The sequence below is a fragment of the Acromyrmex echinatior genome, chromosome 12, assembly GCF_024713525.1.
Source record: "Acromyrmex echinatior isolate Ae372 chromosome 12, ASM2471352v2, whole genome shotgun sequence".
Lineage (NCBI taxonomy): Eukaryota > Metazoa > Arthropoda > Insecta > Hymenoptera > Formicidae > Acromyrmex > Acromyrmex echinatior.
In genome coordinates this window covers 6,070,101-6,091,520 of record NC_141863.1, presented here as the reverse complement: position 1 = coordinate 6,091,520, position 21,420 = coordinate 6,070,101, and the positions used below count along the sequence as shown (strand labels likewise).

Genomic DNA, 21,420 nt, shown 5'->3' with positions numbered 1-21,420 from the left:
GATTAGAAGTCGCGAATTTATTGTTCATTTCCTATAAAATGCATTTTTAATTTCAATACGTTATTATTTAATAACATTATTGTGTAGGATTTAAATAGAGTTTTTCTAAGGTATCCAATTTTCCATCTATGACGATGAAGTTATATTTATAATTTTTAGTTTGTAGCTATCGATATACATACACAATCATGCAATTACTTATTTTGTCTAAAAGTCTAAAATATTTTTTTAATGCGTTTTTCAAATATTCGAGATATTCGGTGTTTAAAATGGAGCACTGTATGTATATATGTACATATTTAGTACAATCTATCATAGTTTCTCTTTGTTTCCTATATAACATGATCACAAGGTAATAAAATTAAAAAAATGTATTTTATAGAGGCTGAACGTTCATAACTTTTCAGATAACGTCTTTTTGTAAAAAAAATGTCAAATATTTTAAGGAAGCAATTTTTTTGCAACATTAATTATTGCAGAAACCTGATATTAGAGAAGTTTGCAGCATCGTATTTTCAGCATTTAAAAATCTGTAAGAAACATCTAGTCTAGTAATTTCTTGCTCGATATTTAAAAAACATTTCATGTATAATTTTTATTATGCAGAAATATTTTTTTTACTTTATTTAGCTTTTCGGTTTCTTCACTTTTCCTAGCACTTGGATTTTGCATCGACAGTCTATAATTTACAAGTTAACAAGTCAAGTTAGTAACTATGAAGTTTGCATATGTAATTCGTATTCATTAGTAATTCGTATTCAATTGACTCAAACGAAGGCTAAAGGCCACGAGTTCAGAATATTAAAACTAATTCGTTTCTTCGTATTCACAAATTGTAAAACGGGGATTTTCCAATTGCGAATGCGATAAAACGTGAACTAACACGAAACATACATAGGCAAGTCCGTAATGCCGGCAATAATTTGCAAAGTGTCAACGGTAAAATCACTTAGGAGTTTAAATGAGAAACAGGTAACGTTTGGCGAAGCGTGTAAACGACTTTGTTGCCAGTTTGCGCGTTACTAAGCAGGCGATGTCCAGAACAGGAATTGGTTTGCCCAACATGTAGATTATTATAGCATCAGTGCGCACTGTAAGCGGAAGCATCCATATTAGCGGTAATCGTAATATTACGATCACGAAAATCATCGGTTGAATAATTCCAACCAACGTAACGGTGCATTAGTATCGAAAGAGATAGCGCAATATCACGCTATAACGAAGTAGCAGTATCTTTGCAGACGAGAATTTGTTATAAATAAATATGTAATTACAAATTTACATCAATCAAATATATAATTATTAGGTAGATTATATTATATTAATAGTATATTAGTATTAATATATATTATAATCAAATGTGTACTTATTCTATTACACAATATCATTTAGTAATAACAGTTAATTTTCATAAAAACAGTTATTAATTTCGATAAATATGTTGTTTAATGAAACTGATAACCTTAAGAACATCAATATAAAAGAGATTAAAGATAAGACTTTTTTTGCAGACGCGCAAAATACTTGTTACGTTATAGTTTATTAGATAAAATTGAATGATCAACAAATAATTCAAAACAAAAAAATTAAAAACTTTTATTTATTAATGATAAAGTTTATTTAAAAAATATTTATCATCTGATTTTATTTCATGTTTTGTTTTAGCTCTTTAATATTATTTATATTTATCATAATTTTTTATTGTATTTATTAAAATTTGCATGGAATAGCTAAAGATTAAAATCCAAATTTTTTAAATATGTAGTACATAAAAACATATTTTTATTATTGAATATTTTTATCGCATAAATTTATACGCAATAAGTAGAAGAACGCAAATTAGATTAGAATATACATATGTAAAAAGATTTTTATATTTACGCACTAATTTACTATGAAATCTTAAGTCGAATAATAGAAGTAATTACATTATCACAGATTGTGAAATGTTTAAGATTAATGGTCGCATACATCAAACGGTAAACGTTGACAAGTAGGCACAGGAGGCACCTCGCAAACGCATCTAACGCATATAGAATTATAATCTGAATCTTGATTCAATTCGTCGCCAAGTCGCATAACCATATTGCCAAAATGACAAACATCTTCGTCTGAAAAGAACAAGTCTCGATGAAATATCTGTTTTATGAGATAAAATTAATTCTAAAATATTAAACTCTTGAATGTTGTTATCGTATAAATTTGTAGCTAGCGGTAATATAATTTTCAATTCTCCTAATTTTTATTTTTTTTTACATTTCAATTTTAAAATGTAAAAAAATTCAAGATATATTATATATAAATAAATAAAATTGTTTTTTATTGACGAACATCAAACGCGGGTGTTAGTGATGTGTTAACTGACATGCCTATAACATAATTTCCTATGCTGGATAACGATGACCAAATTAATTATCATTTTATAGGATTGCGACAGAAATTGATTTGCGCGTTGCTTCTCGTGTGCAACATTTCTCGCAATTAACTCTCATTTCATGCTATTCATAGCACAGTTGTAATTAGCATCGCTTGAATCAAATGCGTAACGATATATCGTTTATGTTTCAATTCAATAAGCGAATTAAATATAAATCTTTGCGTTTTTCATTGAATCAATAATTAATAAAATTAATAAAAGATTAAGAGTAAAAAATCTTTAAGAGTATTAATTATTTTTGATTGTTGAAAGAATCATCATATCTCTATACAATAACTCATAACAATATTCAATATGAGACATACCATTTGGACTTGAGTGAGTCTTCGGATTCTCCTCGGTGTGAATAACAGTGTCGTTATCGTTTTCTAAAAAGCCATAATCATTAGTAAATAAATATGTTAATTGCAATGCCGTTATCGTTACCGTTTTCTTAAAAACCACCATAATTACTTAGATAACGCCTATATAGACATGATGTGCAAAATTGTAACTTGTAAACTTACGACATCTCGAAAATGCGTTGCAACTAGTAAGCGGCGATTGATTTGAGTAATAAACCGGAGCGCATTTATTAATAATGTCATATGAGTGACTGAACTCGGGATGACAATATGGACGCTTAGGCTTTACACAGAAAGGTTCAACATTTTCTCCTAAAATCATAATTTTTTATCGATGACGCAAACTTATGGTTATACTATATAGGTTTAAACTTGAAGTTTCTATTGTGGAATTGTTACTGCATACATTATTGAAATATAGATAAATGCAAATTTAGTTTAATTATTGTTATGACAAATACGTACATTTTATGATATAGGTACAACTGTTTAATTATTTAATTTAGTAGCTATTTGTTGATAAATAAACTAGTAAATTATTCATTAATATATTGCATCAATATAAGTTTACATAATACATTTATTTTATTGAAAATTGTTTATATTTGACATATTTATTATAAAGATTTCGTGCATTGCATGAAAAAATAAATTCCATGTATATTGAAAAATATTGAAAAATATTGAAAAATAACTCATTTTTTATATTGTGTCTTATCTTATGCTATAAATTAGTAATAGATGTATTTTATATATTATATGTTATGTCAACGTATTTGTCATTGAACAATTGAAATGACGAGCCTGAGATTATCTTTACCTTTGTAGCCCGGTTGGCATGTACAAATTAAATCCGGATCACTTTCGATACTGAAGAATTCTCCTTCCTTATATTCCTTTTCATTTACCTTACACGTAGCTCTAGCTTCGGGATTTTCAGCTAAAAGATGTAAATGACTTCATTTAAATATTATGCGTATTTTACGAGATAGAAATATCCTTTGACACGTGGATTGTTTTTGTGAGTCAAAGTAAAAACTTAATTATATACTAAAGCAACGTTATCATGACTATTTGACTTTCTAAAAAAAATCTATTAAACATATTAGCTAAAAAGCATATTCGAATGTAAAATCACGATTATTTAAAATTATCATAAGTTTTTAATCATAATTATTTTAATTGACAACACATAATGCAAATTTTATCCAATATTTAAATATATATATTACATGTAAAAATCGGAGTTCGCGGTTTATATAATAGTGTAGAATTTATGTCATATTGTAGAAAATGTCTAACTTTTAATTGGATTACATATGCTTACGACAAACTTCATCTCCGGGACAACACTTTAATGGGTAATTCGTTATGTAGCAACCTGGTTTTGGTTCTCCATGGAAACAGTCAACTATCGCGCAACTAAATGTGGCGCTATATTGTAACAAATTACGTAATTTTAATAAATGACACTTATTGATTTAGACATTAAATTGATTTAAACGGAGCCATTACAAAATTATTGATGTTGAGGTATTTACTTACATTCCTCCAGGTCCAATGATGCAGGTGCAACCAATGTCACAAGGATTCTTATCTTCATCTCTAAGTTCCTCTCCGATTTTGTACTGTTTACCATTGACGTAACACTTGTTAGGGTCTTTCTCTTTCAGATGATCACAGTTGTATTTTGTCGCGCAACAGTCACCTTCTTTTTCATACACTGGGCTACAACCGAGACCCTTGTAATACGCCAATGGACCCGGACACTTTGTTTTATCACATTTCTCTTTACAAAAAGATAAGACGAGAAGAATTTAGTACGATATATTATTGACCATGATAAACATGGATGTAAAACCATTGTTTTAAATGCTCACAATTAGAGTTCTGTCGTTATTCGCGTAACAGAATTTTAAGTGAGACAAGGAACAAATAGAATTATTCATGAAATCAAAGTTCGTATAATTACCGAAATTTGAAAAGCTTTTGAAAAAATATGTTATAAATACATTATCTCTTAAACTTTATTAAAATTAGTAAAAATAAAATTTTAATTAATGGGTAATAAAATGATTATTATATTAAGTACAATCAATTAATGAAATCACATTGTTATGTTAAAACATGTACTGTTAAATAATATTTTTTTGTTATTATAATAAATGTGTGTATCTTATAAACGCAATACAATCGTGAAGAACTTGCCGGTTACTTAATCTGAATTAAAACTTCACATTCACAACAGTTCTGACACTTGCGTGCTCTTCGCAATTTTGCCACGAAATCATTAACTCGTTGCATTTCGGAGGCACATTAAAATTTAAATCGAAAATAATTATTACCTCACGGTAGGATTAGGCAGATAAAATTAATATTCAAATAATTCTTTTTTTATCGTAATTTATTGTACGTATTTGCATCGTTTTTCTCCATTGTTTGCGACTCACCTTGATCAACCGCGACTGCGACAGCAACGAACGCCAGATAGGCGCATATCAAATTGAGTGAACGAGAACCACGACGTGTCATGTTCGAGCAACTCATGAAAACTTACGCGACTCGCGTCCGCGCTGCGTCATTTATACCTCGACCAGTCGCCAATCCACAGTCTGGAAGGGACTGAAAGTGGACACGCAAGAAAGACGGTGGATATATGAATGACGCAGACGCAGGGACACGATACAGGAAAAGGGGAAATACCTACGTACATTATGGATGAATGAATCAAAACATAGGCGAGAAAGAGAGAGAGAGAGAGAATATCTAGAAGGAAGAATATATAGAGGAATATATAGAGAAAATGCAAGTTAGAGGAGAATGAAAATGTGTATGAAAGAGAGTCATAAGCTCGCGTAAAGAAAAATCTGATAAACAATATAAGAAGGGAGGAAATACAAAGAACAGGACAAGAGGAAACGCAAACTGGAGAGCATAATTTGTTTTATCAGTCATCGCGCGTTGCGTGCTCATTTAAATTACGTAACTATTATTGTGTTGAAACAAATTATGCCTCTCGCCTTGAATCATTGCCTTGAATTTCTGTTAGAATGTCCCGCAATTTATTAAATTTTTCCAAAATTATTGATGTTTTTTTATTGACAGATATTTATCTACACACTTGGAGTAATCTCGTATGTTTGCAATGATACGAATAAAAAACAGAAGATATAACTTAGAATTTGTAATACCGTCATATAACTTCTTTCATTCAAAAAACATTTTTATTTTATGTGTAATATCTTTTATTAAAAAAAACGTTTTATATTATGTTGGATGATGGATATTAATAATTAATAAGTAATACATTTCTATTCTTGCAAATATAAATTTTTATTGTAATTTAATATTTTTAAAATATTCAAATAAGATAACAAGATTTTGCATCGTATAATGTACTAACTTCAATATTCTACAATTCATAACATTTCAGAAGGGAATAGAAATTTGCATTCATGTTTTTGCAGTGACACACGTTTGCAACTTAGTACGGGTAATATATTTCGCATATGCAATCAATACATTTGAGGGAAGTATCAAAAAATGGCGTCAGTTTCTCACCAACCCGTATCATCAAATTATCAAATAGACACATGTCTGAAAAAAGGAATATCAAATTATTATTTTAACAGAGTAGTTTTAACAGAGTAAATGTAGGTAACTTGGAACAAGTGTAAGTGACTTGGGGCAGCAAGTTTTATTTGTTAAATTCAATCATGGAATCCATCCATGAGTTCCTAAGGCCCAGTTCCACAACTCACGGTTAATTTTTAACTGAGGTTCAACTTATTCATTGTCTCTTTCCAATTCTAGAACCGGAAAGAAATGAGAAACAAGTTGAACCTCGGTTAAGAGTTAATCGTAAGTTTTTTTTACCATATAACCTTTAAAATAATAATTCATTGTGATAATTATTTAGAATACAGCCCCTCCTCTTACTTAAAATTTTAATGGGTCTTCCCATAAAAAGCAATCCTGTTTTGTAGATAGTATGGCAGGACATACAAAACTACGATTGCATTCACGCAGCACTATATGGAACAATTGTACTGTTTCAAACAAAAGAATTTAATGATGCTCGTATTATTTATGAATTATCTATAATCCATAAACATTTGATATTTTTATGAGGTATCTAATAGTTCATATTCATCGAAATGCATTTTATGATTTACAGATTTTGCGAAATGATTGTTTATGAATGAGAAATTTAAGTAATCTTCAAAGTAAATAAGTGACGTGTAACTAAGTATACAATAACTAGAAATCCGTCAAGTAACTATTAGAAAAAAAATCACGTTAAACATTTTACATTGACGTCAACAACTTCTTTATAATATGTGAATTATGTTCACATGTCTGTTCACACATGTTATGTTCACACATATTACCATGACAGAATAATCCCGAACTGTCGACGCGTATGAGAAAACGTGATGTAATTTGAATAATGTGACGCCGTACATGAATCTTTCATAATATCAAAAGAACATGCACACCCATACATACTGAACGACTGTATTAAATATTCATGATTGTTTCTCACAGAAAAAAGGAAGATCCTTCGGGTAAAATCATATATTAAGTTAAATTTATAAGATATTTGTTTTGTAAATGTCATTAATTGACATTTATATCTTGTGTCGTATGTAATTATATAAAAAATACATTTTTAAAATTATAGTGATTTAAACGTTTAGCTAATTTGTAAATATTTAACATTTTATAATTTTCGAAAAATTCTGTTTTTCTGTTTATCTCCTTTGCCATTTCCGGCTGGCTTTCATTCTCTTCTTTCGCGACTATTATTTATTTTTCTGAAAAGCAGAATGATGTTAAATATCTTGCATAATTCATATATATACATATTAGAACATCAGAAAACGAGTATTTATTCGTTTACGGTGCTTACAATATGTATAGATATTAATACTTTTACGTATAAAATAATAAAATGAATGAATCTATATAAAGAAAATACTTGGTTGTAGTTGGTTTTATAAAATTACGTAAAATGTAAAAAAAATTGTAAATTGCAAAATGTAAATTTTTTTCTAATTGCAAATTAAACTTTTTTTATAACACATATGTGAATTAAATAACAAAATTAAAATCATATCATGGATGGACCCAGGAATACTTCAGGATAATCTTCACACAAAAAAAAATCAAGAAGTTTAAACGAGTGGTAATAACAAGTATAAAAAATTTTTAACGAATGAAATTAATTTCATCAATCACATAAATTATGAAGTTTTAAGTCACGTCAATCACGTAAATTATAAAGTTTTAAGTAATCAATGTAATATTCTAATTTAATAATTTTAAATAGAATTGTTAGATTCCAAACACTGTTAAATGATTCAAACAACAAAAATGAGATATTGATTTTCCACAAATTACCGTAATCAACTGCGACAACGACGACGTTGAACGCCACGTAGCTTGAACAGAAATACTTTCTCACATAATTGAACACACGCAAATACGTTATAGACTTTGTAGTGTTTGTATTATATTTCTTAGATTATTATGACAATCGATAGAACGGCACGCGAGGGCAAGGAGGAACATATGTAAGAAGTATAAAAATAAATATAATATAGGAATTAATATAAATAGAAAAAGTAATACAGAAGACGTTATATATTAGGTGTTGGAATTAATTCGTAGCGTTTTTAATGAAAGAATGTTATTTATTTCACATGAGCATTAAAAAATACATTAATGAAAGTACTTCCCATCACTTGTAAAACGCTACGAATTAATTCCAACACCTAATACAATTTATATAAATATTTATATAAATATTTGTATTAATACTCTTTTGACCAATAATGAAAATTGAAAAGATATTTCTCAATCTTCAAAATTTGTACTTTTTAAATCTTTCTTTATTTATTCTTTTTTCTTATATTATAATAGATAGTTCAGGTTATATTAGGACGTTCAAAGGTTCGCGCCATTTTCGACGCTATGAGTTAGGGATTCGCCGAGGGCATTAGATATTTTTGCGATTTAGCGAGACGTTTTAGATTGGTGCGCGTGTTGTTTGACACTCTCTCTTTTTCGGCGCGAGAAATGTACTACGAACTATCTCACGGAAAATATATCGTTTATCCAAGTATCAGAGTATGTGGCTCTTTCATATATAACACTTTATATGTGCAATTATATTGAATAGGTAGTCGTAACAAAATTCTTGCATTAGTCATGGTATGATGCATCATTCATGAAAAATTAATTAACTTCGATGCTTCTATTAATAACATTAATGTTTTATAGGCATTTTGTAAGCAAAATGAAACTTGTTCAGAGTAATTCATTTAAGAGTGATGCCTATCGTTTTTCCCTTCCGGAAAAAGATACACACTTTATTTAAATGAAATGAGAAATGTTATGTATATTATAAACTACTTTTTCTGTATATATATTTAAAAATTTATTTTTATTTTAAAAATAATTTTATATACAGAATAGGCCATTTTAATCAATATACGAATATCTCGAAAAGGCGAAATTTTTTCAAAAAATGTTTTAAACAAAAGTTTTATGGTTTTAAGAAGGAAAAATGATGATGATCTTGATTTATCTTAACAAGAAAGCTTTAAGATTAGGTCCATAAAATTTTTTCAATGGAACCCTTTTAATGGAAATTTTTTTTAATGGATTTGCGTAATGCAAACGCTGGCACTGTAACTTTCATAACTCGAAATGTACCTAATGAAAAAATATTGTACTTTATTATAGTTTTGGAAAGCTCTTGAAATAAACTACAATTCACAATAAAAAAATAGAGGGTTCCATTAAAAAAATTTTATAATTATTTTTAAAAATTTTATGTAAAACGGACTTGATTTTAAGGACTTCTTATCAAGGTGAACCAAGGCCACCGACTTTTTTCCTCCCTTGAAATCATAAAACTTTTGTCTGAAACATTTTTTGAAAAAATTTCTCTTTTTCATATTCATGTGTATTGATTAAAATGACTTATTCTGTATAACTACAATACTATTATTATATTAGAATCAGTTTTAAATTTCAGTTATCATTATAAGTTAAAAAACATTATTTGTTTTCTATGTTAATAGAAAACGCGCAAATTTTTTCGCGGACTTGCAATATAAATTAATATTTTGTAAAAGTTTATCAATTGATTAGTTTTTTAAAGAAATTAGTAGATATATATTATATATATATATATATAATATATATATATATATATATATATATATATATATATATATGATGCATTTACATCTTTACGTGGGATGATTACATACGATAATAATTACATACAAGATATAACTGTAGGAGATAGTTATTATTATGGTTAACCGCACAATTGATATTATCTTCATGCGTAAAACGCATATACATCGGTCATGTGGAATAATCTTCGTATGAGACATACATTCGGATGAGCTATACTTAATGATAATATATCGCGATTACTAGGAACAGTTATGCGATCTTGAATTGTTGCAAATTGAAGATTATTTCTCGGTAAAGCAATATACATTCTTATTATATAAGGAATATATTTACCTATATTTCAATGATATGAAGATTCTGAAGATACAACTTAAATTTGTAATGTCGCCGTACAGTTTCTTTTGATAAATAGATATTTTATTATATTAATTGGGCAATGTATATTAATAATTAATAAATAATATGTCTATCCTTGCAAATATAAATTTTTATTATAATTTTATTAAATTTTTACACAAATCTTTAAGTTTTATAACAAGACTTTGCATTTTACAGCAAAAATAATAATCTAATACATTATAAAATTTTTCATAACGCTTAGAAATAAAAAATCTTACTCTCTTACCAGAACTACAAGTATTTTTTAATATACATATACACAAGTTAGTACAGGTGGTACTTCGCAAATGCAATCGATTTTGTCAATTGAAGATGATTGTAATCTGTCTCCAATGTGCAATAGCAAATTACCAAATATGCACATATCTGAAAAAAGGAATATCAAATGAATCATAATATATTTTCTTAAAATATGATAAATATTAATAGTACGTCAATTATTTTATATAACACACTTTTCTGCATTCAGTAAATTGGATGCGCAATGAAGTGAGTTGTATTTTGTAATTAGTTATCATTTTATAGGATCATAATATTAACGTGCTACAGAAATTGATTTTGCGCAGTACTCATTATCCATATGCAATGTTTGTCGCAATTACCTCCTATTTGACGCGATTCATAATACGGTTGTGTAATTAGTATCGCTTGACCATTCAAATACGTGTCAATACCTCATTTTATATATCTTACATATTCATATGATTACCGAATGGTAATTTGTCGTGAAGTAATAAATTTTTTTCTTAATATTGCGATCCATAAAATTAAAGAAAATATTAATAAAGAACGAATTTAAACAAATAAACATGAAAAAAATTAATTTCTTTAGCTTTGCTAAAGTACGCTAGCATTCATTTTATTTTTCATACAACATAGATAATGCCAATTTTCCAAGTTATTAACGTACTTTAGAATTTGAATTAAATAATGATTCGAATGATTGTTTGTAGAAATAAATATAATATAAATTGATAAAGAAAATATTGCTTACGTTTTAAAAGAAAAATTAAAATGTATGGATAACAAATTGTTCATATCATTTCAATGCCATGCGAATGTTATGTATATACTCTAAATTTCTTAACAAATATAAATGAAATAATTTTTTTTATCAAACCGACATAATATTCCACGAATGCATATAAGATATTACAAAATAAATTTACATTTAAAAATAAATATAAAACTTACTACTCCAATCGTCATCCATTATAAAAGGTAATTGTTTAGGAATGACAATGTCGTTAGAAACTTCTGAAAAATTCAACAAAAGTTATGGGAACACGGCGATGAAATGTATATTGCATTCAAATTACAAACTTACGACATAACATCTTCACATGACACGTGTCCTTTTCTGTGTAATTACTAAAAACTGGAGCACAATTTCGATGAAAATAATCTTTGTGACTGAATGCAGGGTGACACGGAGAATGGTTAGGCTTGATACAGTAAGGTGGAACATTTTTACCTAAAATTAGAAAATTCCCAGTTCTAATAGGTATTACGTATATTGATACTTTGGAAATTATATAAATTAACTGTTCGGTGTCACTTTCTATCATTTTGTTACTTGTTTATCACATGGTATTGTATGAAAACATCATATAAAAATAAATATATAACAAAACATATATATTTTTTCAATCGAAACGTCAAATACTAAGGAACAGTAACAAGCAAATATATGTATCTTTATTAATTAAAAAGTTTCAGCATATAAAGTGAAACAAATCTCTATAGAGATAATGGCCGAAAGGTTAAAAGCAATGTAAATTTATTTTATGATAACAATTAACTTATTATTACCTTTGTACCCTGGTTGGCAGATACAAATCAAATCGGGTTCTTCATCCACTTTGAAATATTCACCATCACGATATATATGACCATTTACATTACAAACAGGTATATCTTCCGGTCTTTCAGCTAAAACATTTAAGAAGCATTACTTATACTTTACGATTATACTTTCTATTATAGTTTTATTTAATTATACGTGTGTATGTATTGATATGATGACTAACCGGTTAACTAACTTAAATAATCAAATTTTTATATTATATTTTATAATAATAAAATATAATTGTGTTGTAAGTTAATTTTATATATATATATATATATATATATATATATTAGGTGTTGGAATTAATTCGTAGCGTTTTACAAGTGATGGGAAGTACTTTCATTAATGTATTTTTTAATGCTCATGTGAAATAAATAACATTCTTTCATTAAAAACGCTACGAATTAATTCCAACACCTAATATATATATATATAAAATATATTAGGTGTTGGAATTAATTCGTAGCGTTTTTAATGAAAGAATGTTATTTATTTCACATGAGTATTAAAAAATACATTAATGAAAGTACTTCCCATCACTTGTAAAACGCTACGAATTAATTCCAACACCTAATATTTTCTTGAATTTTAATGAAAATAATTTTTACATAATAATTAACTATTAAGTATTATGAATATACAGAGTATATAATATAGTATATAAGTATATATATGTATGTTTTTCAATTAAGAATGTACTTACGACAAATTTCTATCGGATTTTGACAACATATTGTTGGGTCTTGCCGTAAATAGCAACCTTTTTTTATTTTTATCTTGATACATTGAAAATAGTTTGTGCACTGAAATGCAGCACTATGTGCAAAAAATTGCAGTTTAATAAAAAAATTTTAATGATCTTTACATTTTCTATAAATTAGCTGTAATTGATTAAACATTTCATATTTGTACGTAAGATTAAATACATTTTTTAAATCAAATACGTTTTTTTATAAACTTTGCATTGTAAAATGATTGTTTACAGAAAAATTTCGATACAAAGTAAATAAATGACGTGTAACTGTTCGATAATCAGAAGTCTATCAAGTAGCTATTACAAATAAAAATAAATCGCTTCAAATATGAAATGCATAATATGATAATATGTAATTTAAATTAAATAACATCATCTCGTCTGAAATATGAAATGGATAGTAATATTTTTTTGAAAAATTATTATTAATAAGTAATTGATATAAAGAAAATATTCAGCTATTTTTACAAAAATATATAAAATTGCATATTGCAGAATGTTCTCTAAATATAAAATTTAGTTTTTTTATGGCATATATAACAATAAGTTTAAAATCGTGATATATGTGCATGTGTGTATGTTATTATTTTCTTTAGCTATTTTATCTTTATATAATTTATTCATAATATATGGTCTAACAATAAATCTCATAAATCTTGCTCGATAGGTTTTATATATATATATATATATATATATATATACACACACACACACACACACACACACACACACACACACACACACACACACACACACACACACTATTAATTATTAAAAATAATGCAGCTGCTTTACGGGGTGAAATAATTTAATTTATTTATTTAGATGTCATACTTACATTTGATTCTGGTTAGATGAGTTTGTGCAAATGCATGAGGTATCGCAAACGTTTGAATCTTTAGGGTAAAGTAATTGTTTAGGTTTATATGCACGACCGTTGATGTAACACTTTTCCTTAGATCTTAGTTTGATATGGCTACAGTTATACTTTTTCGGGCAATTGTTCTCGTCGTCGTATATTGGCGTGCACCTGAGATTCTTGTAATATGTCAATGGACCCGAGCATTTAGATGTATCTTTACGGAAAAGAAAATATTTAAAAAGTTGTTAACAATTTTATAAACGAGTGAAATTAATTCAAATCACATAGATTTTCTATTTTTTCTAATACTAATTATATTATCAGTTTATCGACGTAATATTTGACTAATCTTATATGGAAGTATTATGTTCTAAAAATAGTTAAAACATAATGACTCAAGCGATAGAAAATGAGATATTGATTTTTCTTTACGATTTACCTTGGTCATCTGCGACAACGGTGGCGAACGCCACGTAGATGCACAATTGAACACAAATACGTGTGATTCCCATGATCGAACACGCGTAAATACGTTATAAACTGCGCATTACATTACTTATACTGTTGCGACTACTAGTTCGAAAAAGGATGGAGGGTGTGAAGGGACATACATGAGAAGTTTAAAAATAAATATAAGAAAGGAGTCTAAATAGAAAACATAGTATAAAAGGATGTAAATGTTGTATACAATCCACATAAATATTTAATATTATTAGTATTATCATATATGTTTTGAAAACAAAGAATAGTGCAAAATCTTTGTTTTTAAAATCTGTAATTTTAAAACTTCAATAACCGTAAATGCGTGTTAAATATTTAATTGCAATAAAATTCTCATATTACTGTAATATAATGCATCATTTATAAAGAATTAATTAACTTCGGTGTCTTAATTAGTTGATGATTTTATAGGCAAACCAAATCCCATTTAATGTTATTCATCTAAGACTAAAACTTACATACTGGAAATTGTTTGCTCTCCTAAACAAGAATATTGTTTAAATTAAAAGGCGATTTTTATATACGTTAATAATGATGTATAGTTTTCGTGCATATATTCATTATTTTAAAAATTAAAAATTCAATTTTATATTTACACATATTGGAATTAACTTTCAAATTTCAGTTGCAGTTGGAACGCTTATTTTTTTACGTTAATAAAAAACGCGCGAATTTTTCCGCGAATTTGCAATAACAAGTCAATATTTTAAATTTAATCGTATAATTATAATAGATTATTCTTTTGCATATCCTTGATTGTGAATCTCCTCTGCAAATGTCGTTGTCGTTATTAATTAATTCATGATGAAGAATCAACAAATCGATATTGGTTAAACAATTTATATGTGTATGTACAAAAAAGTTGTCATGTATGATACATTTAGATCTAATTATAGTTGCAATAATATACTACAAGAGAGATAACTACAAGAGATAGGTGGCAAGGCTAACCACAAAATTATCTTCATGTATAAAACGCATGTACGTTGGTACGAAATAATCTTTCTACGAGGTACGGATGAGCTATATTTAATGAAAACTATTTCTCGGCAAAACATTGTATATTTTTATCACACGGAAAATATTCACCAGGATTCTTGCAAAAGTTTTTGCAAATTTTATTGTACCTCTATATAATTGTGCATCATTTGCATTAATTTATTGATTTCATTATGCTTTATTGATTTTATTTATTGTGCTTATATATATATATATTCATTTATTTCAATTATTTAAAGTATTAAAACTAACATTGAATCGTAAATCTAACATAATTATTTCCAAAATAAGTCATTGTGTTTAATAATATTTTTTTATTTGATAAATGTAGCATTCTTTTTTTGCATATAAAATAAATTGAAAACTTCATCTTGATATATACGATAGAAAAACACATTTTTTTTATTTCATTTTTAACAAAGTTGTCTGCAGACATTCTGAAAGTGTAAATGATTTCGCGCAATTCGTAGATAATTACATTAATCATTCAGAAAAAAATCTTAGAAAATAAATAATCTTTAGCAACGGTTTAAAATAAAGATTATATATGCCATTACATAAGTTAAATAATTAAGAAAATAATAGTAACGCTTTCGTCGAAAAATATACATATACTTTAGATGAATCATGTATTATCTGGACCGAATATCATAATATCTTTAATGTATTATCATTTTGTCGGAAAGCACTTACTGAGACAAGAATTAATGGCGCAAACGTGATCTCGCATACGCTAAGATAATAATTAATCGCGAAGAAACGTGCGAAATCGAATGAACGTGTCAAATGAATTATAGGTAAAATAATTTTACGATAAAATGTTGCTAGTCCCCTCTCAGATATTTCATCTCAGCAAAATATTTATTGTGATGCAGCACAATAGCATTTAAATAAGTCTTGAGTACAAATTAGGAAAGGCAAGACGGACGGACGAAGTTTCCTGAGATTTTGAGGGAATGATCCACGGAGGATCACGGTATTAATTCTCCATTCGAAGTGACACTCGAGACGTAACGCCGTTAAACGCGTTACTGTGTCAGTCGTATGGTATCACGTAAATCACTGGCGAGAGTACTCCCAGAACCAGCTCATAACTGCGAATTTACTACACGCTGCCCGCCAGTACGTTACTCGTACCTCGGGCTGAATGTTCGCCATTACACTCGGTTACAGCGGGTTGGCCGATGTAAGCCGAATAAGTTCACCCGCTTGGGAAACTGATTTATCGCGTTCGAAGGATTGGGTCATTAGTCTTATCCCCGTAACTAATGACTCAATCTCGGTCAGCCCCCTCGACTGCGGATTTATCGACCTACAGATCGTACGATTGAACTGAATATTTCCATGGCGGCAGTCGACTCGAGCGAATATAAATCCGTGTGAGGAGCTCGAATCAGCAAGAATCTTATCGCGAATGCGTAGTTCTCTCATTTCGAATAGCTCGTTGATGTAGTAAAAATTAGTCCGTATAAATATCGGATTAATTACTATAATTCTTCTAATTATGAAATGAGAGATATAACTGTCGAATCTCATTTTTTAAATTATAATTTTTTTAATTATAACTTTTAAATGATAACTTAAATTATGTTTTCAATAGGTGCCATTAATTAATTAAGTACACAGAAAGAATTATGTTAAAATATCTAAAATTTTATTGAATACAGAAAATAATTTTATTGGACCATCAAAATAATTTTATTCATACTGATTGTTAGAATGTTAAAATTTTTTGCAACTTTGTCCATTATTTTTTAGTTGACATCATACCTAAGTGTTTCGATGGTTTAATAAAATTATTTTCAGATCTGTAGATCTGTGTTTTATCCGTGTAAGACCAATAAAGCAACAATCATTTTCCGGTAGGAATTAGATAAAATTTAGATGAAATAAATTTAATCAAAATATATTTATATGTCAGCTAATTTACAGTATTTAATTAATTAATTTAATTTATGCTAGTTAAAAAAATAATGGAGTTGATACGTCTTGAAATAAAAAATTATTAAATTAAAATCAATTGTTTACGTTCGCTATCTCAGGCAAGATAAGATAATTTTTATGTATTTTCGCTGATATTTTTAATATTTCATACACAAAGTTAATGTTTAAGCGAACTTTGAACGAAATTTAATATCACACGATGCATCACGTATACTTGCGCACTGAAAAGATAAAGCGAGAGGACTTAATATTCTTCATTACTTTAGTTTACTTTGCGAACGTAAAACAGCTGTAATTCAGTCTTTATTAACACGACATGGCTCCTGAGTTTGTATTAGGTGTTGGAATTAATTCGTAGCGTTTTACAAGTGATGGGAAGTACTTTCATTAATGTATTTTTTAATGCTCATGTGAAATAAATAACATTCTTTCATTAAAAAACGCTACGAATTAATTCCAACACCTAATACATTTATTAGTAATTCGATACATCTTGTTCTCGGTGTCGGCGAGATAATTAATTACCAGTTAAAGAATGACATAATTTTCATCTAATAATGCTATATTCCAAGAAAAGATAAATGATAATTAACGAAACATTAATTAGAACTTTGCGCGTACGAGAGACGTCTGATAAATTATATACACATTCAGTATACTTAGTTACAATAAAATAAGATCCTAGTATAAATAAAATCCTGTAATATATTTGATTAAATCCATATCAATTTTTAATAGATAAAATAAAATAAAATAGATATTTAAATTGTATATAAATAAGTGTATGTTTCTTTCTTAAATCAATTATATCATAAATATTATAGAAAAAGAAAAAGTATAATCTGTTGAAAATTAAGAAATATGTCGTAAAGTTTGAAAGATAAGAAATCAAAGATAGAGAATAGAGTAGAAAGATTTACTGATATTTGATGTCAAAAGTAATATCACATTTAACATAAGTGGAGAGGAAGCAAAACAGATATACTAGCAAATGTACGCTGTTCCGATAAAAAGATAAAAATAAAGCAAAAGCGGAAGCGAACTGAAATATGCACGAGATGATGAAACTTGAAAATGTCTGTCGGCATCTCGAAGCTTTCAATGTTGAGAATTTCACGAATGGTACGCTCTCATTTTCGCGTGAATACTTTCAAATCATCATCTATTGAAGTTTCTATCAGTTGTAAGTGCTTGTAACGATTTATTGCACATGCAGAAAAAGAAGTGCGCGCATTTAAACTTGTTTCAACTATTCAGAGGAGAGTTCGTAATGTTTCTCACTTGGAGCGTTCGTAAATAAATGCAAAAGGAACTGCATTAAATTGTAAATTAAACAATTTAATTATGATATAATTAACAATTTAATTATGATATAATTAATATTACAATTAAATACATTAAATATATTCTGTTGTGATTTATAAAAAATAAATAAATAAATGAAACTTGTATAATGCAGATGTAAATAATATGTTCGAATTATAAAGTAGAAATCGAAATTTTTTATTTCCAACATTTACTGATGTGGAAAAAATTCGATAACGATTATATGACAGATAAAACATGAATGAAGACGAAATTATTTATCGGTTCAGTCACGTAGAATTTTCACAGATTACATGATTTGGCTAAACCATATAATCCTGTAGCGATAAGCACGAGAGATAAAGCCAACATCGCTTTTATTAAACTAACCAGTTGGAATCATATATCGTACGTGAGTTTCATTTTTGTTTCATAGTATCTGTCGTTGCGTATTCATGTATAATATAAATATCTACAAAACAGAGAGAAACAAGAAATTATGTTATTTTTCTTTGACATATATATATAAAACATCTATTATCGCAAATCTAGACGGAAATTCGGAGTATACCGTCCCATGTTATCCCGCGCTTTTCGAAAAGCCATGATACTTTAGAATATTGTACGCCATAACTGGTCGTGGTTACGGCCAGAACGAGGGTAACTAACATAAATTCGGTCAACTTAACGCTGCAACACTTTACGGTAACTCTCTTAGTTAGTACCGCGTTCCCCCTCCTCAGCCTTTCTCTTCCCTGGCACCTCGAGGCTGCACAGCTTCCGGAAACTTGCGAAATTCTATGGTAAGCATTGCACAAATTCTCGGGGACGATATCATGCTGTAAAGAAGTTCAAATCGACGTTATCATTACTTGCTCACAGACCTAATCGCGAACATGTGAGAGTTGGAATGATAGGGAAACAATCCTTCAACTGTCGTTCGCCGAATGGAAAAGCTTTATTCCTGTTCCAATGAATCTTTGCTCGTTTTATCTCACAGTCTGCTTTTACGTAATCACGTCGGATTGCAATTTGTAATTCAACACAGTTGGATATTTATTATGTAGATAGATAATGAGACGTGTTTTACATAACGTATCAAAATACAGTAAAGAATGAGTAATTATATTATATATAAACGTTTTATTATAATTACAAGCTCATGACTACAAGAGTTAATTGACAATTAATATAATTTGCATATTTTAAGAGTAATAAAATTTACATATTTTAAAAGTATTATTATAGTTTTTCCAAAGAATGCATATTTGATGTTACTAAAATTGTAGGTTTGATGCATTATCTTTTAAAAAATAAGTCCATTAAAATCTGTAATTTTAATATTATGTAAACATTTAAAATTCTGTAAAATCTATGTTTTATAATACGCTCGTAGATCTCTGCTTGAGCGAATGAAATCTTTAAATAAAAACTATACATTTTTCAATTTATCAACTTTAATTTTAATTATTAATTATTAATATTATTAATAGTTAATAAATGGTTAATAACGTTAAATTTAGCAACTTAAAAAACGTACAATTTTGATTTAAAGATTTGACTCGTCCAAGCAGAATCAAGCACAAGCGTGTAAAAATAAGTAGATTTTTCAGCTACAATGTTTGCGCCTGACAACTAAATGGAAAATAGCATGTATGCTGTTGAAGACACTCTAAAAGTTAGCATGGAGCCGACGTGACTACAAGCTTAAGCCTTTGTCTGGGCCAACAGCCGTCAGGTTAGACCGAAAAGAAGAGCAGTGGCTTACCGGCGTTGCCGACGAAAGCAAACGCGAAAACTAAAAGCTCCGCAAAATCCGCGTGCACGAAGTAGAACAAATTTGCCTTCGGCTTCGAATGAAGTAAAACGATTTTTTCCGCCGGAAACACACGCGTATGGTGCAACGTTGATGCTATGTCGCGATTATGTTCGTAAAAAATACAATGATATATTTTCGAGAATTGGTGGGAAAAATTTATACTGATACTCATCGTTTAACAATTATCTTTAAACGATAACGCGAAAGCGCATTCAACACTGTTGCATACTTACGTAAGAAGTAAAACGCGGTTATACTACTGTAATATAATGTGCTGATCATTCAGAATTCTTTGCACAGGTAATTATTACTTTAATAAAAGTTGCGCATATCAAAGTTGTATCAGCAATTTACCTGAAGTAACCTGATTCTTGTTTTTCCATTTCGCTCAACGAGAGAGCAACACAGATATTACGATTGCATTATGAAAAATTTAGTAGCTCAGTTATTTCCATCTCAGATATTTTCATCTCCCTGCGTATCTATATATACAATTCTTTCTTCAAAAAATTCGTAGAGTATTATTATCATAAGAAAATAGCATCGTTATTAGGCTAACATAATGTTTTTAAACAAGCTACATTTCTTCTCGATATTACAAAATTTATTGCATAGTTTATTCATTGTTTAGCCATTTCCTATTTATTTTAGAAGATATTCATTATTGTGATATCATGTAATTGGCTGATATCAATAACGGGGGATTTCTGTTTTATTAAGTTAACATTCAACCTCGTAGGTGCCTATGGATTAATTGAAAGCTGTATATGGAGAGGAGAGAGAAACATTCCGTAATACCCCGCATATCTAGTGGGAGGTATTTAGTGGCGCGTCGATGCTGAAACATAGAAGATGCTGCGGATCATCTCCCACCTCCATTATCAATATCTCGAGATATTTGCAAGAGCTGTGTACTAAGGGGTCTGCGGCGGCAGAGGCTTTGGCGGATTTACGGGACCGCCTTTCGAAGTTCATCCGTTAATGACCAGGCC

General features: G+C 28.5%; 4 protein-coding genes across 6 annotated transcripts in view; 1 reads left to right on the top strand and 3 right to left on the bottom strand.

The window, feature by feature from the left end:
* The window catches only part of LOC105149533 (hypothetical protein), a 183,232-nt gene that overhangs the window by 3,035 nt on the left and 158,777 nt on the right, over positions 1-21,420 (top strand). The gene's annotated exons all lie outside the window — the stretch shown is intronic.
* The window catches only part of LOC105149537 (lost and found), a 222,557-nt gene that overhangs the window by 59,013 nt on the left and 142,124 nt on the right, over positions 1-21,420 (bottom strand). The gene's annotated exons all lie outside the window — the stretch shown is intronic.
* On the bottom strand, positions 1,249-5,390 carry LOC105149535 (uncharacterized). Its single transcript, XM_011062020.2, has 7 exons — positions 5,232-5,390; positions 4,327-4,570; positions 4,109-4,215; positions 3,602-3,721; positions 2,944-3,093; positions 2,743-2,805; positions 1,249-2,111 (listed from the first exon to the last, which is right to left on the bottom strand). Exons 1-7 carry the CDS (start codon positions 5,326-5,328, stop codon positions 1,957-1,959), a joined length of 936 nt encoding a protein of 311 aa, XP_011060322.1. The 5' UTR covers positions 5,329-5,390; the 3' UTR covers positions 1,249-1,956.
* LOC105149534 (uncharacterized) lies at positions 10,462-19,815 on the bottom strand. Of its 2 annotated transcripts, XM_011062019.2 has the most exons (7): positions 14,300-19,810; positions 13,837-14,074; positions 12,948-13,060; positions 12,208-12,327; positions 11,723-11,869; positions 11,590-11,652; positions 10,462-10,761 (listed from the first exon to the last, which is right to left on the bottom strand). In XM_011062019.2, exons 1-7 carry the CDS (start codon positions 14,370-14,372, stop codon positions 10,640-10,642), a joined length of 876 nt encoding a protein of 291 aa, XP_011060321.1. In that variant the 5' UTR covers positions 14,373-19,810; the 3' UTR covers positions 10,462-10,639. The 2 variants fall into 2 exon arrangements, with proteins under 2 accessions (XP_011060321.1, XP_087268153.1); XM_087412027.1 differs by lacking the exon at positions 11,590-11,652 and having other exon boundaries at positions 14,300-19,815.

Excerpts from the sequence above, each read along its gene's own strand:
- LOC105149534 (XM_011062019.2), bottom strand. The coding sequence starts at position 14,372 with ATGGGAATCACACGTATTTGTGTTCAATTGTGCATCTACGTGGCGTTC. Across the intron at positions 14,075-14,299 it reads CGTTGTCGCAGATGACCAAG|ATACATCTAAATGCTCGGGT; the intron begins GTAAATCGTAAA and ends TTTTCCGTAAAG. Across the intron at positions 11,653-11,722 it reads TCATGTGAAGATGTTATGTC|AAGTTTCTAACGACATTGTC; the intron begins GTAAGTTTGTAA and ends TGAATTTTTCAG.
- LOC105149535 (XM_011062020.2), bottom strand. The coding sequence starts at position 5,328 with ATGAGTTGCTCGAACATGACACGTCGTGGTTCTCGTTCACTCAATTTG. Across the intron at positions 4,216-4,326 it reads ATCATTGGACCTGGAGGAAT|CGCCACATTTAGTTGCGCGA; the intron begins GTAAGTAAATAC and ends GTTACAATATAG. Across the intron at positions 2,806-2,943 it reads CAACGCATTTTCGAGATGTC|AAAACGATAACGACACTGTT; the intron begins GTAAGTTTACAA and ends ATGGCTTTTTAG.